The 26,506-nt window shown below is 42.8% G+C and overlaps 3 protein-coding genes across 6 annotated transcripts in view; 1 reads left to right on the top strand and 2 right to left on the bottom strand.

Moving 5' to 3' along the window:
• The window catches only part of myo9aa (myosin IXAa), a 125,766-nt gene extending 106,376 nt beyond the window's left edge, over positions 1–19,390 (bottom strand). The window contains exon 1 of the mRNA XM_080458538.1: positions 19,089–19,390. The gene's annotated coding sequence lies outside the window, so the exon portion shown is untranslated. The remainder of the gene's footprint in view (positions 1–19,088) is intronic.
• A 60-nt stretch (positions 19,391–19,450) lies between these two features.
• senp8 (SUMO peptidase family member, NEDD8 specific) lies at positions 19,451–23,991 on the top strand. 3 transcript variants are annotated; one of them, XM_080490844.1, is made up of 2 exons: positions 19,451–19,916; positions 21,229–23,991. In XM_080490844.1, the coding sequence occupies exon 2, from the start codon at positions 21,240–21,242 to the stop codon at positions 21,903–21,905; it is 666 nt and encodes a 221-aa protein (XP_080346970.1). In that variant the 5' UTR covers positions 19,451–19,916; positions 21,229–21,239; the 3' UTR covers positions 21,906–23,991. The 3 variants fall into 3 exon arrangements, with proteins under 3 accessions (XP_080346970.1, XP_080346972.1, XP_080346971.1); XM_080490846.1 differs by having other exon boundaries at positions 19,451–19,592; positions 21,229–23,758; XM_080490845.1 differs by having other exon boundaries at positions 19,752–19,836; positions 21,229–23,537.
• A 404-nt stretch (positions 23,992–24,395) lies between these two features.
• Positions 24,396–26,506, bottom strand: part of gramd2aa (GRAM domain containing 2Aa) — a 45,743-nt gene continuing 43,632 nt past the window's right edge. Inside the window, exon 13 of one of the 2 annotated variants that reach the window (XM_080458519.1) lies at positions 24,396–25,266. The gene's annotated coding sequence lies outside the window, so the exon portion shown is untranslated. The remainder of the gene's footprint in view (positions 25,267–26,506) is intronic. The other variant, XM_080458517.1, reaches the window with a different exon arrangement.

Here is a 26,506-nt window from a genome sequence, read left to right on the forward strand (position 1 = left end):
ACATCCTTTCTGCCTTCCACATGGAACACGATGTAGATTCACTTGATTGTGAAACCCAGCAAACCCAGAAACAGGATCTAGTTAAACTTTAGAACAAGGGTGTCAAACATGAGACCCGGGAGCCGTAGCCGGCCTGCAACTGGCTCCAATATGGCTGCCAAACCACCGTGCTCACTGAAAACATTCAAATGAAACCATTTATTTATCAATTTAATGTATTTATTTAATTATTCATTTCAGGCTAAAGCATTCCACAGTGGAGACACAAGTCATCTCATGGTTTGTAACATGTCATATCAACATACTTTTAACACAAAAAAGAGAGCAAGCTCCAATTTTGCCAGAAATTCTGTGGGAAGAAGAAAACTTATTTAAATCCCACCACCATTCTCAATCAATATTCTATATCATGAGCTTCACTGTTACATCTTCCATTTTTCCATAAACTATGGACTCAAAGCGGATTAGTCAATCATCTATACAGCAATATTAAATAAATCATAAAGCAATAAAATAAATAAAACATACCAGCAATGGTAAGGAAACAAAAGCACATAAACACTAGTAGACAGAGTATTGATAGTAAATCAAGACCCACCCTCTCTATATTGTGACCAGACTTGGTGTTTATATAACAGTTTAAATCTGTATATAGTTTGACATTGCTTGATTTGTATTTCCAGTCTGTTCCAAAGTTTTACTCCATCAAAACGTGAACACAGTTTTCTGAGGAGTAGCAGGCACGACAGAGTCCAGCTGAGAAATTGGTGATGCTGCCGTGAAAGATAGCGAGCTCATTGCTAGTTGCTCGTTGCTCATTGCTCGTTGCCATGTTTGTTACCTTCGCCAACGAATGTTGGGCGAGAAAGTTCTGACTTTGGCAGCGTGTATTTATTGATCTAATCAGGTTTGTATGTATGTATTTTACCATGTACTTATCCAAATTGCATAAAATCTTCAGGGATGACTTATCATCATCGAAGGACAAATCACCTAGATTGTGGGACGTGAATAACAAACAGTTTCTGAATGACTCTCAAAAAACTGTGAACGAATTTCCTATTCAAATTGGATGAGAGAGGCACCTCATGGAGGAGATCAGCGTCCGTTGCCATGGAGACTTTCACTGTCCTGCGTTTCACACAGCGTTTTTGTGATGTTTACCTTCGTCAACGAAAGCCGGGCGACCAACCGAGTGCGTTATGTTTTTGTCTGCATTTATTTATTTATTGATTTGTATGTACTGTATGTATTTTACCATATTTTCGTAAACACTATTCACCCGAATTGCATGAAATCTTTAAGGATGATTGGTCATCATCAGGTTCAACCGATCACATTTTGGTCAGTCATGACACCCTGGAGGCCGCCATTGTTATTGTTCATCCACTCAAGCTTGTGCAGGGAAACTATTTACTACAGTGGTGGTGCGCATGAGCAGTAGCAGAAAAATTGGGTTTCCTCCCCTTTTCCATGGAGACAAAATCAGAGCAACTGATTGCATTTTGCAGTTGTTGGCATGCCGTTTTTAGAAAATTAATCCTTTGTGATGTTAATGATACTTTAATACCTCAACACAAACTCTTAAGCCCCCTGTTTGAGGTTTTTCTTTCAGTAATTAGAATTCCTACCAGTATTACATGATGGATAAATGACATTGTGCACAGTCGTGTATATCAGGAGAGAGAAACGCCCATAAAATGCTCTTTCAAGACATTAAGCTCAGTTGAAGGATTAATAAACCACAACATGCTTCCCGTCTTGCTGTAGGTGCTTTCGTTCGTAAGAAGTGTGCCACAAAGACACCCGAGTCCACGAAGCCGGAGACGGGCTGGAACAAGTCCACGCCGGAATCAGCCTCCACACCGTAATTAAAAATGACTGAAGGCCTCTCGGGCCCGTCTGTGCACACAAGCAGAGGATAAGTGTGGCTGGTCACTCTGAATGGAGCGCTGGGCCGACACTAACTCCCTCCACATTCCTCCGGCCGAACACCAACAGGTGACACGACCGGCGTGCAAATATGACACTGCAGGAAGTAGCATGCGTGTCTGCTAAATTGAGAGCCGTGCCGGGCTATTATTGTTGTTGTTGACTGAAGCGGAGAGTCTGAAGTGAGTGGGGGGGGGGGGGGGGGGGGGGGGGGGGGGGGGCAGAGGAAGGAAATTAATCCAGAGTGCAGCAGGAGTCCCAAGGACAACATTGTCCAAAGACAGAAAAGTGCTCCAGCCTGCTGCTGCGCCGATAACTGGTGGACGCAGTTTGACGTGGAGTTTACAGAAAATCCTGCTGGTTTTTGGTGTAAATCTGAATGAAACGTCAGGCTAAACAAAAACAAAAAAACAAGTGTGCTGCTTTTCGGAAGCTCCAAGACTTTGCAGTCAAAGTTAAAGACGTGGACACAGTCTTTAATTCAGGTTTTAATCCCGTTAACACATTTTACAGTTAAAAACAGAAAACTTTCTTAGCGTTTTGGGGGTCCGTTGACGTGACAATGGTTCTCCCAGCCACTGAAAATGCAACTTATTGAGAATGGCTCCCCACGTGGAACTTTTTGAAAACGGTCCATCGCCATGGAAACAAGGGAAAACTCATTCTGCAATGTTACTACTGCGCAGGCGCTCCACGATAGTTCTTCTGCACATGCGCGAGTCGATGGAAAAGTGCCATGACTCCTGGTCCATATTGTCCTGGATAATTTCATAGTTAACACATCATAGTCATAATCCTATAATAACCTTTACTTTTTTTTTTTAAGTTTAAAGCTTTCTTAGTTGTTGCGTCCGGTATACATTTAGAAAAACTTTGCTTGTAGAATTTCCAACAATCTCAACATAGAAACTAATTTCAACGATATTTTCTGGTGGAAAATTCAATTAAAAGGCCCCAAAGAAATTCTCCCCTTGTACAATAATACCTAATAACCTTTAAACGTCAAAAGCTTCCATCGTTGCTGCAGAGTATTCATGAGGAAAATGTCTATTTTCAGAAAAACCACACAAAATTACTACAATCTCAAAATGAGCCAATTTTAATAAAACCTAAAAAAACAAAATTAAATCTCATATGGCTGACGTATTCTCCATGTTTTTACAAACTCACCCCGACAGCGTGGCTTTGGCGCTAGTTTGACAGCGACAAGGCGGCAAACTTTCATGGCGGCTTCAGCGACATCTCAGCTTGACGACACGTCCGCTGCTCTTTAACAATCAACATTTCTTTAGAATTTTTACCTCACTTGTTGGTGTTCGCAGGCTGGATTGGAGCCTCTCGTGCAAAAGCTTTTGCCATTCTTCTAAAAATTGGAGCCCACAAATTGACCTTTGCTACACTGGCTATTAAATAAAGCAATGGGGGGGGGGGGGGGGGGGGTTCTATAAATGCGGGTTACAAACAGTTAGGGAGTAAACAGCACCACTCCTCTGCTGTCGCCATGAAGAATTCCCCTTCCTGTGTCCACTCCCAGCACAATGACGGCAGCTTTGGGTGAGACGGGAAATGGAGCAACCAAAAACCATTACAGCCACTACCAACACTCGGTGTGCGTTGGAAAGGGATTATTTTTGGGTCGTCTGAATTGTTTTTTTGTCAATACGACTTTTTTTTTTTTTTTTTTTCCTAAATGGATGCATGGTTGATAAACTCAATCTGATACACAAACCAAAACAAGAGAGTTTGAATGTGAAACGTTTGCTCCAAACAATGACTTCACTGCTGTGGCGCCACATATAAATGTGTTAGTGATTGATTTCAGATCTTTTCGCTGGACACGAGCAGTCGGCTTCCAGAACCAATTGAATCGAGGCCCGAAGTGTTGGAAGGAACCAAGCCAGTAACGTAGAAGAGAGGAGAGACTTTAGAGGATACATGGAATATTTTAAAACGTTTTACCTTCATCCCAAAACAAAAATCTCCTAAGGTTTGCTTCCACCAAATTATAATCAGTACTTGTACGCTGCACGGTGGAACGTCACGTTTCCATGACGACTGAGCACGACTATATTACTGAATGATCCTATTTCACTCCATTCAATCATTCTTACATCCAATCTGGTGGCAATAGGCCAGAAGTCAAAGGCTTGAAGGGACAGTTTGATTAATTAATTAATGCTTTTAGTGAAGTGCGTGATGATGTCACGTTTGGGGAAAAAAATGAATTGAGGTTTCTCTACTTTTGTCGAAAAGTCAACGTAGCGAAGCATCTTGCTTTGTTCCCATCTCCGTCATGACTTCACTCATAAACTCAGCGTTACCGAGTGAAACGCGGCAATATTTTACCAGAACTCCAGGTCGCGATGCCGCTGAACAAACTGGAAAAGTCAGACGATTATCGAGATCCATCAGACGGATTTTCACCTCGTCGGTGACTTTCAAACAGCCTCTGACGGGAGTGTGAAGAAAACTGAATTGAATGCAAAGTAAAAACTTTGAGAGCTTGGGAACGTTTTACATTTCATGCCGGAATGAAAACACTTCTTTTTAAAATTTGCAAAGCTGACCTATCGTATCCTAAAGTACGTCTTTAATGAAATATTGCCATTCACACACAGTTAAACGTCTCAGCAGATAACCAAACGACCATTTAATAATTTGTCATTTTTTTGCAGCTCTGCACTGGATGTGTAAACATGTGTCAGCCTCGGTAAATGAATAGCGTCTAATGGGAAAAACAAAACGTTTTAAAAGTAATTCTAGAACTTGTAATTGCATCGCCAAGAAGCCAAATGTGAATATTTGTACTGTTTCTCTAAGAATGTTATTTATTCCTCCTCAGTGGCTCATACTGGACGACTTCTCCCCCGTTTCCATTCGCAGCAGACGACACGTCGGCTGATCCTGAAGACACCTGCTTCCAAAACCTCCCGTCTGCGTCCAGCTCCGTGGCGCTGATCCAACGCTTTTGGCCTGCGCCAACTGCTCACACACCGTCTTCCGTTTGCCTCCCGCTCACCCCGGACCGCACGCTATTTGGAGGCAGGAGGACTTTGTTTAGCCATTCTTGCGATTCTTTTTGTTTCTTATCGAAGTGAAGCATCTCGCATGCAAACACGCGGCGCTCGGTGATGTGAGAGCGAGAGCAGGTCAACTTGAGTCAAAGCCATAAAAGTGAATAGACGTGAGTCAGGCTCCATTAGGTTTGTTGCTATCGGGAATCATTGGTGAGGTGAGTTCTATTTGGGATTTCTAAGAAAGGCCTCCATGTGGAAAATCACTGCACAATAAAACGGAATACCTACACGCAGAGAAACATTCACCCGTCTTATCCCACGAAACACACCTGATAATAAAAATGCTCCTGATTAATGATGATGAACAGAGTTGCACCGATGACGCTTGTTTTAAAGACGGAGTACTAACCTTTAGCTACTTCGCAACACCGAGTAACGATACAAGTACTTATTAAATGCCATTATGCCTAACTTCATACGCTAATGATATCTGAAGGCGATGCGTCGCCGTGAACCACCTCCGCGTGACGACGCTACGCACAGCCGCAGTACTCAGCGTACGTGCTGTACTCTGAGTACTGGAGGCTGTAGACCGAGGGACAGAGCTGGCAGTGTGCCAACACGCGCCGCAGCTCGTTGTTCAGTCACGCTTCAACCAAACGTTGCCATGTGAACGGGAAACTTTTCCGAAACGACGCCTGTTCACTTGAAACGTGTCGCGTAAACGGCGCCTCGGAGGAAAAGTACGACTATAAGAACCAATGAAGCTCGCCTGTGTGGGCCGATCGGAGAACCTGAAGAAAACCCACGAGAAAACTCCATAGAGAAAATCCACTACACCTCCACGTCCACGACAACCCGATCACAATCAAAGGTTTGCATTGGAAGACCCGGATACATTGGGTACAGTCTATTGATCATCGAGAGTGAAACAAGCCTCTCGCTCCTGGACTGACCTCCCGCTTATATTTTATTGTTTCAGAGAGTAGAAAAATGTTTTTCCTTTCAGACTATCTTTGCTGTGGAAATATCAATACTGCACAGTCGACATTTGGCCGACCGAGTCGGAAAAGTCCACCGCCCCGCAGTAAACCAGGCCAGCGAATGGCAGACGCATCAGCAGCAGCTGTTGTTTGAACGGTTTTCCTGGAAATCACATCAAAGAAATCCGTGTGTTGAATTTTAGTCTCTGACAACGTAAAGGAAAAATATAAGTATTAAGGACGGTTTTGGGTGGTGGAAACTGAAGAAGCGAGGATTGTGAACATCCGACACTAAAAGCTGCAGCTAAATACGGATCCCACTTAAATACCAACGGACACAACGCCATGACATGTGTGTGTAAAACAGGGCTGCAAGTAAAGAGTCCAGTGGTGTGAGTAACTAAATACAAACAGCCGCAGTACTTAAAGACCACAAATACAACGGACACAACAGAAGAACTGGGAAAAAGTTCCTTGAAGAGAAATAATAAAATACATTCCTGTAATTGAGGAGTATTACTGGGTAATTTTGTGATTTTGCCAATTCCACTTGTACTTATGTATAATTTAGACCATGTAATGTGCTTTTCTACTTTTAATAATAATAATTAACAAATATGTCCGTCATTTGAAATCAAACCATTTGCGGTTCATGTTTGCAGCCAAAAATTCTATTCGATTAAAAGAAAATGACTTTGGTTTCCAAAATTGATCACGATGTCATTTTTGATAATCATTAGAAAGAAATGCCTTAAACGTTAAGATTTCAAACAAGCAAGTCGAGATAGAGAATACTGTGGAGCATGGCTATAAAGTAACTGATACTCTGAGTTTGAGAGGAGTTGTTGAATTCAAGCATTCTACAAACTTCTGGAACTTTTTTTTTTTTTTCCTCCCCAATTACTGTCGTACAGATTTTGTGAAACACGTTGAATGGCGCCGATACTGCTGAATTAGATTAATTTTGTCATCTTCACTTTATCATGTAGTTTCTTTTTTATCGACAAAGAAGTGAAGGATATTTTTACCTGTTTCCACAGTCTTACTGAGAGCGTCATCTCATGTTTGATGACGTGTCGATGCACCACGGCCATAATAAATAGTTGTTCTGCACACGCTCAGTAGATGGACAAGAACAACAGTTTTCATCCAGAGTGTCACGACTCCCAGTCCAGATTCTCCTGGACTTGGTAGTTTTATTTTGACAGTCACAGTAACAACAATCCAAATTAGTCGTCTGTCCACTAGAATGTCTGTGTTCTCCCATTGTTATTGTTTACAGTGTATTGTTCTCCCTGCCCGTGTGTGTGTGTGTGTGTGTGTGTGTGTGTGTGTGTGTGTGTGTGTGTGTGTGTGTGTGTGTGTGTGTGGTTTCATTTCAAAATCAACCAACAGTGCCAACTTGTGGCCTGGCATGCCAACTACATCGTTTTCAAAACTTTAAAGCGTTGTCGTGTAAACGGGGCCTCGTTCATTCACTGATGCTTTGCAACAGTTAACAGAACTGATCAAAAGGTTCTACGTGAGGTGGATGTGGGGCTTTAAAGAGTAAGAACATGAAGAAGAGGAGGAGGAAGATGGTTTGGGACCAGGAGGTATCGTTGACCTGGATTACCCACGCTCCATTTCCCCCTCAGAAAAGGCCTTTTGGGCCAAACGGAGCCATTCGGTCGCCTGGAGGAGCGGCGGGGAAATCAGAACGTCGGCCCCAGAACATTCTGCCAAACTTAACCCAGCACGCCGACCAGCAGGAGGCGCTGCACACCTTTGTGTGAGGATGTAAACATAAGCCATTATCATAAGGTAGCAGGATTCTCTCTCTCAGCGATGCCAAAAGGATTCGTCTCGTCTTTCACAGCCGAGTGGAGATGAGAAATAATGACTGTAGCTGCTCACGGAGCTCCGTGCCAAGATGCCTCCAACCTCACAGAGACACACAGGGGCGTGCACACAAAGATCAACACTGTTTCCTAATGCAGATACCTGAAATCAAGTCAAGCATTCACACACACACACACACACACACACACACACACACACACACACACACACACACACACACACACACACACACACACACACACACACACACACACACACACACACACACACACACACACACACACACACACACACACACACACACACACACACACACACACACACACACACACACACACACACACACACACACACACACACACACACACACACACACACAAAGAAGGAGGAGAGTGGCATTAAATTCAGGTTATGCCAGAAGAATCACCTTCATGGTGAATTAAGTCTAATCACCTGTCAAGAGTTTCTTTTGTGAAGTTTTTCCATGAAAGATACACATGGAGGATTTTCCCCTCAGGGCACGCAACACCTACAGCCACAGTTCTTTTCTAAAACATCACGATGAATCATGAAATACATGAGTGGGCATCAACGATCAAAGCAAAATGACGCATTGTAGTATAAACATGCGGTTTGGGTCGTGTAAAACTGCACTCACAGGTAAGGTGGCTGTGGACCTGTGCGGTTTGTGGTCTGACTGTAAGCAGTTAGAAGTAAAAATTATAAACGATTCAGTAGGAAGTACATAGCTTGTAATATATTTAGACACTGGTATCAGGATGTGCACACACACACACACACACACACACACACGAGTTGGACATAAACTTAACAGTGCAACTTTGAGGGACTTGTTCCATAATGTTTAATAAAGTCTTCAGTTCAATCTTCTGCTCCGGTCCCACCTTCAATCCAAAGACTTTCATAATGCAGCATTAAAAAGCTTTTAACAACAAGGTCCAGCAACCTTTAACTAATCTGCTACGATCACCAAGTCAAAGCTCACACATGACGTTCAACCAGCTCAGTTAATGTCTACGAAACATGTTCCTCCCATTTCTTGGGTTCCAGTGTTGTGATGCCGGAAAACTTTTCATACTTCTCGGTTTCTGATTTAAAACATGTTTTGCTCGCAGTCGTTTTCATGTCATTTCTATCGGGTAACATATTTCTAACACGCCAAGTTCCATTTTATTGAGTTGAAGCTGCAATTTAATATTTGATATTTAATTACCGGGCCAATGGCAAATGAGTGAGGCCACAGACGCAGAGTGCGCCTCCTCCAGCTGATGGTAATGACAGGACTCATGTCGAACCCTGTGCCTGCATGTTAAGCATTATTTCAAGCACATCTGTTTAGCGTATTAGGAAAAAACATGACCTGTAATTACAGGGCAGAGTTACAGAGGCTCTCACTGTCTTCTCTGAGGATGAAGGGTAGTTGTGGTGTTGGGAGGGTAGGGGGGGGGGGGGGGGGGGGGGGGGTTGACTGTCGTCTTTCTGCCTTGAGCAGACCGCAAGCTTTTTGAAATCTGAGCCCGCTGCTGCAGTCGGAGCTGCAGCAGGATGATAAGGCAAGTTCAGTTTCTGGCTTCAAAGAGATGACGGAAGATGTTGGCGAAAATCTCCAGAGAGGCAACGTGTAGTGTTCCAATCGCAGGGCTCGAACTTTCACCAAAGACAAAGACAAAGGGGAGGTGGTGAAAGGAAAAGTTCAACCCGAGATGTAAATTAAGAGTCCTGAAAGAAAGAATCTGTGTAGAAACTGAGTTTTGGTCACTTTTAAAATGGAAACTTCTAAGTTTTGTTTTCTTGGCTGATCTTCACTACCTTACCCATTTATCCACATTCACCCATTCAAACACATCAACACAGCTGACATGCAACCCTCCATCGGTTCAGCGTCCTGCTCAAAGACCCTTCAGCACCTGGACAGGATGAGATGGGGGATCAAACCGCCAACCTCGAGATCGGGAGACGACCCGTTGACCCAACAAGCCTTTCAGATGGTGCTCTCCTCCATTTCCCAGAATGCCAGTTTACAAAACATGCACAGTCTTGTTTGACTTTGCTGGGTTTGTTTTGTTGGAGCAGGGAATGATAGCAAAAGTGAAGCGTGACCGAGACGAGCAGGCAGTGAACGTTTCATCTAAAACACAGAGCACATGTGCAGCTTGTGTCGACTTTCAGAGGAATCAAGGAGGAATCTCTACACTGTCTCGCATAAATCCTCAACCACCAGTAAGTATTGTGTCTAGAATTAAAAGGACAATGGAGAACATAAGTACTTAATGACTTTACATTGCCCGAAGGTTCCCTGCCTTTTTATTAATGTGAACACCTCATCATTACTATCTATTAAAAAAAAATCTTTTCCACTACAGTGGAGCCAAACGCTGGCAAACACACCAACTGTCACAAACAAAAACCCAAAACCTCACCAAGAATATTCCTGGGTTAGGGTTAGGGTTAGGGTTAGCTTAACCCTAACCCCAAGGTGAAGCTGAACAAGCTACAGGGAGTTTGATTTTATCGTGTTTTAAAAACAATAATTGTTTACTCTTGAAACCACACCAGGCCACGAGTTGGAGCTGTTGCTTGTTTTAGGGGCCCGTCGACACGAGAACGCCGGTTCACGGTGGTCCGCAATGTCACTTAATAATCACAACAATGGCGGACGCCATGCTCCAGGCGGCGCTGCAGAAGCTACCGACACTAGCAGGAGGAGGAGCAGGGCCATAGACCTATAGAACTCCCTTACATAGAAGTCTCTGAGCAGGAGTCTACTTCGAAATTTCTATATGCTCCGTGTTCTTCTGTGTTTTTGGTGTATTTGGTGCGTCACAGCACCCCTAAAGGCCTGGCATATGTACTACATGCCCTGAAGCCTCGTGTTGAGCCGTTTTCATAGTGACGTGTGGACAGAATATTTTGGGAGAACGCCGGGTGTACACGGACACTCAAACAGTAACGGAAGTTTTTCGTTTTCACTTGAAAAGGTTGTCGTGCAAACGGGGCCTAAACGTTAAAAAATGAGCACTTAATCTCAATATCTCAACATTTTGTCACTGGACAAATCAAAGAAGCAAGTGAGGGTTTCATTTATAATCTGTATATAGAAATTACCACCTCAAACCTTTTTTTATTTATTAATTCATTATCATTTATTAATTATTAAGATCTGACATGCCTCCATATCATTACCATAACATTCATGATAACTAGAAAAACAGAACGAGAAAAGCAGACAAATAGATATATCGTGTCTGGTGGAAACGGTGTGTCACACACTGGTAAAACAGAGTAATATTTAAAAATCGCCAGGCTTTGAAAGTTGAAGTTACGTATCTTGTAAAAATCACTCAATATATTTTTTCCACAATCCTACAATATGTCTCCATAAAATGTTAAAACTCACACTGTGGCCATACGCCACATATTGTGATACTCCCCCAAAACACAGCGGATAATTACCTTTAAAAACAACTTTATTTTCATGCAGCCTGTGAAGAGTACTTCAGTGTTGAAGAGGTCGGGACCGCCCAACCCTCCATCTGCACTCCTACCGAGTTAATTCCTGCTTCAAACTCTCCATCTCCAGAATGAGGACAGCTGGTATTCGAGTACTGCTCCATAGCTCAGCCGGTGTGACGTGCAGGGGGAAAATGTTTTCACTAATCTGTGACGGTGTCACAGTGGAGTGGTCTCTGGGTTCTGGATGAAGGACTCAGACATTTGTGAAGGAAACAAGGACCTACTAATCGTCTTCAGTGTGTCTGACTGTGAAACCAGCTGATGCTCAAGAAGCATGGGAACGTCCAACCTCTCTCACCTGAGCACCAGAAGTACAAGTCACTTAGCGTTTCTTTGATGTACATGCTGCAAACGAGTCACCCGGTGGTCAGAATATAATACTCGTGGATCAGCGTTAAGAGGAAAAAGGAACTGAACCTGTAAGGTCGGTGTTGGAAGCATTTTAACCAGAATCATTGTTTGTTAAAGATTATCATTATTATTATTAAAAATTCACTTTCTAAAGATTTCCCAACAGTACTAATCGTCCCCATACCTGGACTGACGTCCCAGAAGTGAAGACAGTCTGTCCTCTCTCTCCCTGGCTTGTTTCAGGTTTTAAAAAGTGTGTTGCTCCGACCAGCCAATCAGAAATCAAACCCTATATAGTGTCATCGGGGGTTTAGCCAATCCCAATTAAGGTAGGCCCTCCCTTTGACTCCTCCCACAATTAGGCAGCTCTGCTCTGGCACATGGCACCACGAGAGGAAGTACTTCCTCCTCTTCCCAAGATGGGCATGTGTGGGTGGAGCCAGTCCAGCTCACACAGACACAGCAGATTCTGAATGCAGCTCCTATGATCCAATATTCAAATTGAGGAAAATCAAGGAGGAGCTGGATTTGGGGCAATAAACTTTGAATATAACATTTTGGGACCAACGAGATCATGTGAAAGTGTTGAAAAGCTGAATGATATGAGCCCTTGAAGGACAAACAACCAGGTAGTCGTTTTTAATCCCAGTGTTCAGTCTCATAATCAATACGAAAAATGACACTATAGCTTTTAGTTTTTTAAACAAACAGTTACTCTTATTATTTAAAACCTCTCTGTTGCAAACAGAAATTAAACAGTTGGTCACATTTTATCAGAAATATTCAGATTAAAGTACTGTTCCTGAAAACAATGGTTTCTTTATTAACACCATCAACACAAGGCATTTCAACCAATTAATCTGTTAAAAATATATATATATATATATATCTTCCTCGAAAGCACATTTCTCATGTTCAGTATATCAAAATTACATGATGGTAGTTTTGTCAACAGACGGAAATAAACAGCTTGAATGTCCTGATGTAAAAACATTCCGTCTACAAACCTGTGGATGTACTCGGGAGTAATTTATAGTCTTAAAAGTCGCAAATTGTATGTAATTTTGACTAAAATGACATACTTGAATGAAATAAATTACTTAATTACAGTAATGCGAGTATTAGCAATTCTTTAGTTTCACTGAAGGCTGAAGTTTGAACCCAGTGACACTATTCATTAAAGATTTTCTCATTTAAAAGCATCGACCCATCGTCCAGATCTGACAACATTTGGAAGCTTTGCAGCGTCTCCTGTCTGAATACATTTAATATTCACACGTTTCCTTCAATGAAGGAGTCCAAATCCAAGCAGATTCCCTCCACTAATGACTGGATTTAGTCATAATCTGAAGGTTTCCCCTCCTATCAGCTCGTTGACTACACTGATAACTGCACTATAGATTAAGCGGGAGAGGAATGCCGGCTATTAGCGGGCTCGTCTCAGATCCATCTTATCGCAGTCTGCTTGTTGTCAGCTACACACACGTATCGCCTCTCTTCCTCGCCTCCCGATTCATCCTGACAGTGAACAGACTACTGTAAACTGCCAGAGTTCCTCTCAGATAAGAGCGGAGACGAACGGCTGTGCTCCATTTCTTCATCTCAGAAACACCAAATCACGGAACTCAATTTTTTGGGGGGGATGGGGGGGGGGGGGGGGGGGGATTTCAGCAGATTTAACTCACACACAGTGACAGATCACCCAGCGGAACACGCTGATATTTCTCATTACGAAGCGTCTCTGCTTTCTTGTTGCGATACGACGTCTTGTTTACCTTTGGCAAAAGGAAATGCAGGATCAAGAAGAGAGACAGGCGGGAGGACAAGCGGGGAACCTTTCACCTAGAATACATCCGTCTGCTGTCTTTCTCTTGGCTTTCTAAGAAAAGAAATACTTCTCTTCAGTTGTTGAGTAAATTCTGAAGTGATTCGGCAATAACAGGCTGCGAAGGTTCTCAATCTATCTTTAAATGCCTCGACATGGAAATCAGAAAATATATATTTACTGATGTTTAACAACTGAACCAGTTTTCAATTTTATCTTACGAAACTACTCCTAAGAGACTTTGTACACATTTTCGGATGAACTAAATACAAGCAGTTTCCCAGATTCCACTAAAGTCCAGACCAGTACAGATCAGGGCAAATAAAAAAATAATCGATTTACTCGATTAATCAAATTTGTTGCTAAAAAAGTTTTTATTTGGCAAATTCGAGTTTTTTTCTCACCACAATTTGACATTTTTCGCATTCCGTAGTACCATTCCTTCCTTGTGGGTGTCCGAAGTTCCTGTTGCACTTTTGCTTAAACCTGGTTAAAGCTTGAATTTGTTGAATGACGGAGCCTCGTTTACTTTTTATTTCGGGATTGTTTATATGCATTTTAACTCTGACGACAATCACGGCAATAAAGTTGCCCTTTTGACAATATATCTGAAATCTGCAGTCATTTTTAAGCGCATTAAGAAATTTATAAAAAAAATTTTTTTAAATCAAATCGAAGGCCAAATCGCCCAGCCTGAGTACAGATCCATCCAAAACTAATGTCACCGGACGTCATCGACAAACGCAGCGCAGGCCAACTAATAACGCCAATGTCTCTAAATACTCCAGAATAAATCAGGCCCATTGTTTCAGTACCAATCACACTTTGGGACGACATTTTAAGTGGTTTCAGGTCTGCGCTGCTCTCAGTGAGCAGCATTGTGCACCATTACACAACAGCACATGCCTGGGGATTAACGGCGGGCCTGTCCGGTCTGCGCCGTGAGGCTGCAGGGGGCCGGCAGCTCCCGTCGCAGCCAACAACACGGAAACCCGCCGCATCAGAACCCGCCACTCACACTGCAAAACGCTGCCTCATCCGGTTTGATGCACTGAAGCTCATTTCGTCACCAAGGAATCTATTCATGAAACAATTAATAGCTTCACCCTCCTGCTGTTTTTATTTAGATACCATTTCTTCTAAAAAAAAAAAAGTAAAGACACCATTTTACACAACGATGTTTCAAGTGAAAACGCACAAGTATCACATTCACGCTGCAACATTTTGAAAACATTTCCATGGAAACGGCAGGGCGTTTTCAACAAGTTTCACCCTTTAAGCTGTTTTTAAAAAGTTCCGTTGTTTAGTAAACGGACCCCCAATACGCAACGGAAGTTCCTAGTTTGCTTTCAAAAATGTTGTTGTTGTGCAAACGGGGTTTAAATGTCAGTCATAGAAAATCCTTACAGGCACGTAGAAGCAAGAAACGTAATTATGATGTTATTAAGTACTCACAATTACACAATACCAATGGTATCAGTGTACCTCTAATGAGGCTATTTAAAACTTTGTTTTACTCTTCCTCAACTTCCCTCAATTCCATGAATATCGAAAAAATATTCAGAAATGTTTGCGGTCATGACAAAAAAAACATGAGGTAGTTTAACAATTTCCTTCCAAGATTCCCTCATAATGATAAATCAGGATTCGAGAGAACATAAAAAACATATCAATCTTAATGATCAAATCTAACGCGTCCAAATCAAACATGGGGCAGAATTTCATTAGAAGAGAAACAAAGTGAGCTTCATATAGATCCTGGTCGTCTCCCACTGCCACCGACTAATTTAAAAGAACAAGAGGATTTGCCCCCGTCTCCCGCTACCGGTCGCCGCGACGCTGAGTTAATGAGGACAAATGCAAAACGTGGGGAAGCCAAGCCGGTGAGGCCAAAGCTGAGCTCGTAGAAAAGGCCGGCAGAAGAAAGAAAGAGGAGCTTTGTTCACTGCGACTCAAGCAGGTTCCTCTTTAATGACTTCATGTGCATGCCAATCACTTACAACATACAATCCCACCGTGCGGCCAGCAACACTTAGTCAGGACGTCGCCATCAGGTGAGCCGGCAGCATGCGACTCAACCCCGCCCCCAAAAACCAAAACCCCACAAGTTCACCACTCGGTTCAGGTAGCGACACAACGATAATGCTTTCAGGTTATACCAGCAACAAGCCAAGGCCACGGTAGGGCAGGAGGGTTTTACAGAGAGTTTCCTCGGAGTAACGCCGCACGATATATTGTGAATTAATCGTAATCACGACGCCAATATTCACAATATGCATAACGTAAAAGACTGAGATGAGATGACGTGTGTTTTGCAGTCACGCTCTGCAAAAACGTAACGAAAAACAACAACAAACGCAACAAAATCATCAAACTGCCCCACAAACACTGCATATATACTATTATACTGCATATACTTTAGGGTGACGGGTGCGATCTACCACTTGCCCTGCACACATAACGGATACTTCATTAGCACACATACTGGGAGTAAAGGTTCGAGTGCGATTGATGAAATCTTTGCACAAATAACGAATCCAATATTTCTACAGCACAATCGTAGGTCGTGAAAATCGCCCAACAGCGCTTCACATATATACACATATATATATATATACATATATATATATATATATATATATAAAGTGCATTTAGAGCAATACAGTATATGTGACAATTCATCACTTTTTCTTAAGGACCAGTTCAATTACACCGTCACATTTAGGGTACTGTTTAAGTTATAGGTAACAAGTAAATATATAAAGTACTGAACGTAAAGGTATAATTTACTTTGGGAGTGATGAATAAGTGATGTACAAGTCTTCAAAAAGTGGTTTCGTTAAGTTTTCAGCTTTGGATAACCTCATTGGGTTGAAATTCCAAGTATCTCAGCAAGAGTCCAATAAAAGTTAAGACGTCTCCTCCAGACCCTGGAAAGTGTCTCATTCAGGTTTTGTTTGACATCTTCTCTTTCTGTTGTTAAAAAAAAAAAAAGCTTTAGAATCTGTGCATGAAGAATTCTCCACTGCACGTAAATTAAACGGACTACAGATCAGAACATGGTTGTCGGTGTCTAAACAAACTGTAAATCAGGCTTGTCAAACATGAGGCCAAAACCGGCCTGTAAGAGGCTCCAGGCCGGCTCCAGTCCGGCTCCAGTCCAGCTCCAGGCCGGCTCCAGTCCTCGCTCCAGTCCGGCTCCGGTTCGGCTCTAGTCCGGCTCCAAACCGGCTTCGGTCCGGCTCCAGACCGGCTTCGGTCCGGCTCCAGTCGAGCTCCAGTCCGGCTCCAGTCCAGCTCCAGACCGGCTTCGGTCCGGCTCCAGTCCGGCTTCAGACCGGCTTCGGTCCGGCTCCACACTGGCTCCAGTCCGGCTTCGGTCCGGCTCCGGTCCGGCTCCAGTCCGGCTCCAGACCGGCTCCAGACCGCCTCCGGTCCGGCTCCAGTCCGCCTCCGGTCCGGCTCCAGTCCGGATTATCGGTTTTGGCAGATCTCCAAATTCAGTTCTCGGGATCGGAAGTGAAACAACGTGGGTCGGAGCATCCCTCGTTGAGCACTTTTGGATTCTTGCACGTAAACATGATAATATTAATGTTTTTACCTCCGTTTGGAAGCTTCTGTGACGTCTTATCATTCTGTCTTTAAAGCCCGAGTGTCTCTTAAAGTACTTTGAAACCTGCAGCTGGGCTCTTTCAGGCGGCGTGGTCGATATCACTCGATAGACGCCCGAGGCGCGTCCTTTAGAAACGGCAGCCCGAGGGCCTGCGGGGTGTCGGATGTCATCGCGGACCAGTTGCCGGAGTCCGGGCCGGGCCGCCTCTCGCGCTGCTGCAGCAGCTGCATCTTCTCAGACGTCACATTCCTGCAGGACGGCCCGGCTCTGCCCCTCGTCACCTGTGCAGATCCCAGGCCAGCGCCGGCTCTCGCCGCTGCTTTTCCTTCAGTTTTCTGCCCCTTATGAAACGGCGTCTCTATTTTTATTTTTTCACGGAATGAAAAGAGCACTTGTGGCACTTATTGGAATAATCCAGATTTCAGTTTAATACGCGTGTTGTGTAACCGTCAGTGGCGAACACGATGGTCAGGAACACCGATGAGAAGCGTCAGAACAGCAGGAAGCTGCTTCATGACAGAGTCCAGAAGCTCAACAACACCAAGCGACGGCGAAACGGAGCTCAAGAGACAAAACATTCCCGCACAGAGCTGTTAAACCATAAAGCTTTAAAGTTAAAACCATCATGTCTGTTTCAATGGAGTACAGGAAGCGTTGCAATTAATACTTCAGTAAAAAAAAAAAAAGTGTTACTTGTCCAATAAATCTGCTTTCGTGGCTTTTCAGGTTCTCTGAAACGTTCCACCTGCCATGTGGGAATGCAGCCCGATTTCATCTTGAGTAGTAAAATAGTGGCATAATAACCAATAAGTTTGTTTTTGTTGTTGTTGTGGCACAAAGTGCACGTGATGAAAATGTCTATTTTCCCACAAAATGAAACAGTGACTGTGGGAAATCGCTACCATGGCAACGTGAAACCAATTTAAATGAAACCTTCTGGTGCAAAATACAGTAAGACTCAACCAGACATCCTGAAATAGCCTCATGAAAGATGTAGAGTCATCTAGGTGTACTGGACACACACACACACACACACACACACACACACACACACACACACACACACACACACACACACACACACACACACACACACACACACACACACACACACACACACACACACACACACACACACACACACAGACAGAGAGAGCCAGGAAGTCTGGTGTTGTAATGTGTCTGAAGTGGACTCTCCTGCCCGCTGACAGACTCAGACTGAACGCCCATGATTCAGCAGCTTCCTCATCCCATCAGACCTCCCTTTTGCTTTCGCTGCATTATGAGTGGGACTGTGTGACCTCCACTAAATAATCCATGTAAACATTTACCCCGCCCTGTAATGAAGTCAGACACACACACTCCTCCCTCATATTTCCTAAAAAAAAAACAGAAACACCAAACATCACACTCATGGGGACTTTTGATTCTACATCTGCGCTGCATGCACTGCTGGAAATCAAGTGACAGGCTGGGGGGGGGGGGGGGGGGGGGGCTGGGGGGGTACAGACTCTGGATTATAGAAACAAATCCTGCAAGTTATTGTGTGTTAAAGCAAATCAACAAATGAAAGAGATCATGTTACACTTTCGTGAGATTTCAGTAATAAATAGTATTTTTTAATCATGTGTGTGAAGTTTTTGCAAGCTCACACAGATGCACAGGCAAGCTGGAAATAATCTGACAGGCTGCAGGAGGGTTACAGAGTTTCTGGATTACAGAAACAAGTTACTGTGCATTGAGGGGGGATTTCTTTTTTCATGTGATTTAAATGAATGGTATTTTTAAAATCACTGTTTCGGTTGTGAAAGCAGCCGTGTGTCAAGTTTATTTGTTAGGTTTTTTTTTTCTCCAAATCTCACACACACCTAAAGATGCAAATAAAAATCAGATCCGAGGAAACAGGTTTGTCACAGAGACTCGGGAGTGATTTATAGACTCGTTGACCCTACAAACCAGCAAAACACACTCCTGCTAAACATCAGTCTTACCTCCAGACGTGCGCTGAAGGTAACTTCGAAGTTTATCCCCTTCTCTCCTGGACTGAACCGCAGATCTCCGCAAAACACGCACAATTAACTAAGTCCGCCTTTAATTCCCTGCATTCCCGCACCGGGAATTTCTCTTCTTCTCTCTTCAGTAAGAAAAAACAAACTCCGCACAGTTCAGATCCGTGCCGGAATCGTGCACATTTCGCTCTGTTTTTGTTGTTTGAGGGTAAATTAAAAGGCAGATCTCCGCTCGCGGCTCCTCGCTGGATAGAAACTCCTCTGTTAATCAGTGCGGCCGCTCTGCGCGTGCACGCGGAGGCGGGGGATAATAACACGAGGAGGAGGAGCCGCGGCGCGACACCGCCGGGGCGGGCACCAAACAGCACGGCGACACTCACCGCTCACTACACCACCCTTTTTAACGACACAGAAGACTCAGCTCTATCTTCACATGGAACGGCAGCAACTTTTATCGTGACACGAATACCAAACGTCTCCACGTGGGTACGTGGTTTTATCTTATACGGCGGAGATATGTGTATTATAATCACTTTAACTTCGCTTGCACGTCTCGAGGAGGAGCGTTAGCCCGTCTGCTAAGCTAACAGCAGAGTCCCGGATGAAAGCAGCCAATCAGGTGCGAGCTTGACTCCGCCCACGTCGTCGCGGAATGTTTACGCCGGCCGCTGCAATGAGGGACAACATCGCAGTTTTCATGGTGTTTTTGATTTAAAAGTGTCGTTTTCAGGTATGGACGTGGAGCGAAATCGCGCGTTCTGATTCCCCTGGTCTGTCGTCTGTGTTGCGCGGACTGACTGCGCTGTTTGAGTGAGTTATTTCAGCTCCGTGGTGGTGGGAGTGTGTGTGTTAGCCGTTAGCCGTTAGCCGGGCTGTAGTTAAGTGAACGCATTGCAGTGATGAGAAACTCCGCAGTGGATTTATGGATTTAAAACCGATAAAACATCTAAATGTACCAAAAACAACGCTGTTTCTTCATCTACCAAGGCACTCTCAGGTGTATTATTGTCAATTCGTAAAATACTTCACAGAATGTGTTGGATCTGTTTGTGTCAGCTGCTGTAAACTTTGACAGTTTCAGTATTTATTAATCACAGTAAAACTATTTTAACACATTGAAATACGTCATGAAGACTATTTCAATTCATATAAATGGACAATTAAATCATCCAATTTATTTTACAAATGATAATATTAGCTTGGAGTTACATAAAAATCTATGTCAAAATGCAATAATAAGAAAAAACACCTACAACAGAATAAATAGAATAATAATAATATAATAATAGTTTTATGTGTCCTATTTATCAAACAAAAAATAATCATGGAATATATTTCATTTATATACCTATAACAAGTTATGTCAAAAGTACAAAAGATAAAAATAAATCCACACAATTTAAGAATTAAACTAGTGCATCTAAAAATAGAATTTAATCATATTATAATACAGTTTATGGATCAACACAAGGTCACAATCACCATGTTAAAAAAACTGTGATGACGTGAAAAAACACAAATGATAGAAACAAATTCAAACACTAGTACGTCTAAAAAAAAAAATAGAATATAATTGAAGAAAATATTAGTTTGTCATTTATCCCAACATTTCTTATAATATTGTAATTCTGGTCTTTGCTCACAAACTCATTAGACAAAACACTACAGAATGAACAGAGGCATTTAAAAATAATCTATCTCTGAGAATTTAATAGTTTTGTCAGTGATTTCTGCTCCTAATGCAAACTAAAAGCTTCTTCAAGACATGCGAATGCTTCATGAACAAGGTGCTAAAAATAAAACATTTCCTAAGAGTTTGACATTTCACTATATTTTGCACTGGATTGGAGTAATTTTCAGTAGTAATTGTTTGGTTTCTGTGAAAATAAAAACTTTTTCATCATGTATACTCTGCGCCCCAACAAAGAAAAACTTTAAAGGTCAAATTTAAAGGATATTGTGGCTCTATGTTACCAGTCTGGCCAACTCATGGTTAACTTGGACCGTTTATGACCCCTGAACTAAACAGTGCAACTAGAAAAAGGAGTCTCAACGCCCTGATGCCTGAACTTTCCAGAGCTAATCGGCGGTCTTAATGTTGTGGCTGGTCCTGTGTGTGCAGGCTGCAGGACGATGGATCCCGTGGTGCTGAGCTTCCAGGACAGCCTGTTGCGGCGCTCCGACGTCTCCTTACTGGAAGGGCCGTGCTGGCTCAACGATCAGGTCATCGGCTTCGCCTTCGAGTACTTCGCCGCCGAGCGCTTCCGGGTCCTGCGGGAGGCGCTGACCTTCATCAGCCCCGAGGTCACGCAGTTCATCAAGTGCGCCTCGTGCCCAGACGAGCTGGCCCTCTTCCTGGAGCCGCTGGGCCTGGCCTCCCGCCGCTGGGTCTTCCTGGCCGTCAACGACAACTCGGACCAGACGGCGGGCGGCTCCCACTGGAGCCTCCTGCTCTACTGCCGCAGCTCCAACCACTTCGCCCACTACGACTCCCAGAACGCCTCCAACTCGCTGCACGCGCGGCGCATCGCCGCCAAGCTGGAGCCCTTCCTGGGCGCCGGGAGGAAGCCGCTGTTCGTGGAGGAGCCGTGCCCGTCGCAGCAGAACAGCTACGACTGCGGCATGTACGTCATCTGCATCGCCGAGGCGCTGTGCGAGAAGGCCGGGGCGGAGGGCTCGCCGCGCCTCCCCGGCCACACCATCACCCCGGCCTACATCACGCAGAAGAGGGCCGAGTGGAGCAGACTGATCCAGAGCCTCGCCCAGAGCGACCTCAGCTGCTCGCTGCCCTTCCCGTAGCACGCCGACCAGCACCGCCGCACATATGGACTGCTGGAGGACCTGAATGCGCTCCGTCAATATATACAACCAGATATTTATCGTACAATCCAACCTACTCCCAAAACAAAGCAATGCTACAGATCGTTAAAGGTGCAGTACGTGCTTTTGAAGCAATTCCAGGTCTGTGCATCGGGTGGCAGTAGTGAGTCACTTCGGTTACTTGACGTGCTGCTGCTAGCTTGTTAGCCTGATGCCGACGGCACGACACAGACCTCTTGGAATAACATGGAGGTTCGGTTTTTTTCTAACTTTGGCCCGTTCACGCGACTGATTTAAGTGAAAACGCAAAACCTTTGTTGCGTTATTGGTGTGCGTCTACACGACAACGATACTCAGTTTTTAAAAATGTTCCGACTCAGTCGTCGTTGAAATTATGGAGAACGCATCTTTTCCATCTCCATTTCGTTTCATCAAAATTCAAACAGCTCCCTCTAGTGGCCCAACATCCTAACTTCATCGTTTTCAGTGTTTCTGCCGTTTCCAAGGAAACAAACATTCAGAACATTTCAGTGTAAATGTGAAAATTTTCTGAAAGTAAAACTAAAAAAATTATGTGTTTTCACTTAAAACCTTGGAACGGGGCCCGATTGAACTTTTCTAAAAAGTGACATACTGTACCTTTAACGGTGGACAGGCGGTGTCATGTTTCCCTGCACACTCAGTCCAGAACACCAGCATGCCTATAAACAAACCTTTACTTCCCGTACGAATTCAGAGAGGAGGATTCTAGAACAAGGAAGGCACAGACTTTTATTTTTTATTTTTCCTTCTTCGTCTTCATTTCATGAGCTTGGAGCGACTGTAGAAATGTTTACACAGATTATTGCTCAGGGTCGTTTTAAAAATGAACTAAATTGACAATAAGAATGTGCATCTTGCCCTCTGGCTCCGACCTCATGTCACATCTGTTCTGCTCATTCATCTGGACCGAGCGTCGCGTCGTCCACGGCTACTGGAAGCTGGAGGTGTGTGTGTGTGTGTTGTGTGTGCGTGCGTGTGTGTGTTGTGTGTGTCCAAGGATCTGTAAATGTCTGTTTCCCTTCTTTAGAATTTAATTTTGCCAGAGACTTCCCTAACTGGGGGCTTCCTTGTCCCTCAGTTGAGACTCGCAAGTTCGCTACTTTTCATTTTCATCAATTTTCTTTCACAAATTAGCACGATTGGACATTTACCTGATAAACTTGAGCCTGTGAGTCCAAACTGAGGGAGAATTCAAGACTTCCACTTGAGGTCAAGGTGAAGAGACACATTTACAGTTTCTGTGTCACACAAAAAAAAAACTCCACCTGCAGAAGTCGTCCAGGCTCCAGGTCGGCCTCGGAGGTTTTTCTGTACGACGGTACGACGACGTGCGTCGAGTACGAACAACGTATTGAAGTGGAACGTATTGAAGTGGAACGTATTGAAGTGGAACGTATTGAAGTGGAACGTATTGAAGTGGAACGTACTGAAGTGGAACGTACGTCATGTCGTCACAAACCATCACAACCTGTTGGTTGAATAAAAGTCAAATTTTTTGAAGGTAAAATGGTAAAACTGCTTTGTTTGCTCGTCTTGTTTTATTAGATTAAAGTTTGTTTTTGAAAAGTCTTCAAGGAATTTTTAAATTCAGCAATACACTTATTGTAAAATGTATTAAATTCTTTTTAATGAAAGCTCGGTAAAGCACACTTTACACATGTAGACAAAATTCTTTAGAAATGTTTGCTGAACGTTTCCTCCATGAACAAAAATACGCCTTTCATTTTTATTTTTTTTAAATGAGACAATAATTGAACATTAACATCATTTATTAAAATGAGTAAAACTGTATTTTGTTTGACAGTTTATTTTTTTTTCCATTTATTTATAAAAAAAAAATTTAAGTTCCAGAAGATATTTTGTCATTTTATTTTGAAAGCAAACTTTTATTTCCCGGAATTTAGACGGTGAACTTTTAAAGACCAACAATTCCATAAAGTAAAGTATTGTATTTACATGGTGCAAATTGAACTGAAATATTGACATTAAACATTCTTATATTAAAGTACTCTTTATTTACGGTACTGTGAGTATTCATTTTATTTCTTCAATTCTAACAACCTAATGTAAAACTTTACTTAAGAGTTTGTTACATTTGCGAAAATTCATAAAAGTTCTCGTACATGAAATAGTTAATTACAGCACTCTCTATTTTGATTAAAATTTTTATAATTATAAAAGTAACAGTACATTAAATACTGTAAACTGGACAGAAGTATCAGTAAAATTACATTGTGCGTAAATTAAAAACTTATTTAAATGCAGTATTTGCAATTTATTTATTCTTTTTTTAACCCTAAAGTAATGGAGTAGATTACATGGTATAATTTGTACTTAATCAGTAAAAATGTAATTAGAGAAATAAAATAAAAAATAGATTAAAAAAGATCTACTGACTCGTAAAAAGTGACCAAAAGTACTTATTTTCAATAATTTATATGCAATTTCAATCTGAAAGGAACAAAGTAGATTCAATTGTATAAATAGTACTTAAGAAACAAACACTTTAAATACAAATACTATTTTACATTAATGCAAGTATTTATTGTTTCATTCCTTCCTTGATTCATTTAAACAGAACGAGATTGGATTACAGAAATTGTACATAAGTATGATTTCATACAAACGATAACAGTTTTAGCACACCAAATAGTACTAAATTACAGTAATGGGTATTTGTAATTTGTCCCTTTGCTTTTCAGGATGAAAAGATCACATGTATCTTAAGTATCATTAAAGTTAAATGAAAATATTCTAGAATGTGCTTTAAAGTTCCCATATCAGTAATATGTACCTCAATAAAAAACTATTCAGGTGTTTGTAACTTCCACTCCTTTAAATAGATTTATAATTTTCTGTTTCTAAAAGCAGGCTGATGATTTATATGTTATTTTAAAGTATAATTGTAATATTGGAGTGATTTAATGGTGGCAAATTGGCCTCTCCGGGTAAGCTACACAGTCAGAGTACATTCCAGTTACATTACATTTAGGAGTACAGGAAGTGGAGCCTCCCTGGAATCGGCCCCGGCCTCACGCTGACATGTTCATCCCGGCGGAACCGGTCCGACCGGCTTCAGGTTCACCTCCGTCCTGCTGAGGAGCAGCAGAGCCGCAGGTTCCCCACCCGGCTGCAGTCACACAGATTCACCCTGAATCAGACTCGGCTGGTAAAACAGTCGCTCTTCAGACGGGAGGTTGCAGGTTTGGTTCCCCATCGCCCCAGTTCACCGGTCAAAGTGTCCTTCAGGAGTTAATTTAAATCCTCTTTGCCCCTTTTTGATTCCTGGATTTTCTCTCTGTGGAGCGAAACAAAGCGTTTTAGTGTTTGTGGTTTGTTGTTTTCTTCCTGCAGCTGTAAATAACCCACTCAGGGTTGTTTCATAATCTGCACCCTCGTTGGAAAACAGGCCATCGGTCACATATGATGAATAAAACACACAAACAAGCTGCTGTTCACGTATATATTGAATTGTAATTGTTATTTACTCTTTGATATACATCCAATCAGATAGCCAATCAGAATCCTGGGGAAAAAACATACGAACATTTATATGCAACCGGAGACACGGAGTTTATCCAGATCTAAACTGTGGCCGGAGTTTTAAGGAATCATCGTTTGTGGCGAGTCGGAACTGCATTTATGTGTACATGCACTCAAACGCAGAGAAATATAAGCTTCTTTTTTTTTTTCTTTAAAAATACCTGGGTACGAGTAAACATGGCCTCAACTCTTACACAACGCAAACAATCAAAACACTCCAGCAATATCTTTTCTCTTTCACCCAAACCTGATTTCATTCTATGTACTTAAATAAAACTAAACAAAACCCCATATACAATCCACCAAACTTTGAATATCAACATTCATCCATAGAAAAACCATCATGCGGTGCGTCGCCACTGCAGCAGAAGACACACTGACGACAATGTAGTTAGTCTGCCGGGCCACGGGAGGGCGCTGTTGCTCGTTTTAGTAATGAAACCACAGAAACGTGTGCAGAGAACAATACGCTACAAATGTGAAGAAGAAAAAAATGGAGAGAATCCAACATTCATATGAACTGATGACGCATCAGAAGCTATCAGGGGAGAGTCTCAACTGTAAAACTACTGATATGGACGATAAAACTAGAATATGACGGCGAGTCAAACCACTACGGGTCGGCCATGTTTGTTTACAAGTGGATGAGTAGAAGGAAGGAAGAGGAGGGAGGAAGGGAGAGAGGGATGAGCAGTAACAGGCTCTGTAGCCTCCATCAGTCTCAGCAGGAGGAAACAGAGACCGGGAAAGAATCTTTCCACCTCGGGAGCCGGGATGAAAACTCCACGGATACAGTGGATCAGAACACCGGTGGCGTGTAAACGTACCCCCCCCCCCCCCCCCCCAAAGTGAAGAAAGTTTTGCGGATACACTCGTTGTGTAAATGGGGCCTGAATATATGATCAAGATCTTCGTTCATTCCAACTGTCTTCACAACCCTTCATCTACTTCGATGGACCTGTAAGATTGGCTCCGATGCCTCGTTTTCTCTTTCC

Source organism: Lipophrys pholis, assembly GCF_963383615.2.
Source record: "Lipophrys pholis genome assembly, chromosome: 2".
NCBI lineage: Eukaryota > Metazoa > Chordata > Actinopteri > Blenniiformes > Blenniidae > Lipophrys > Lipophrys pholis.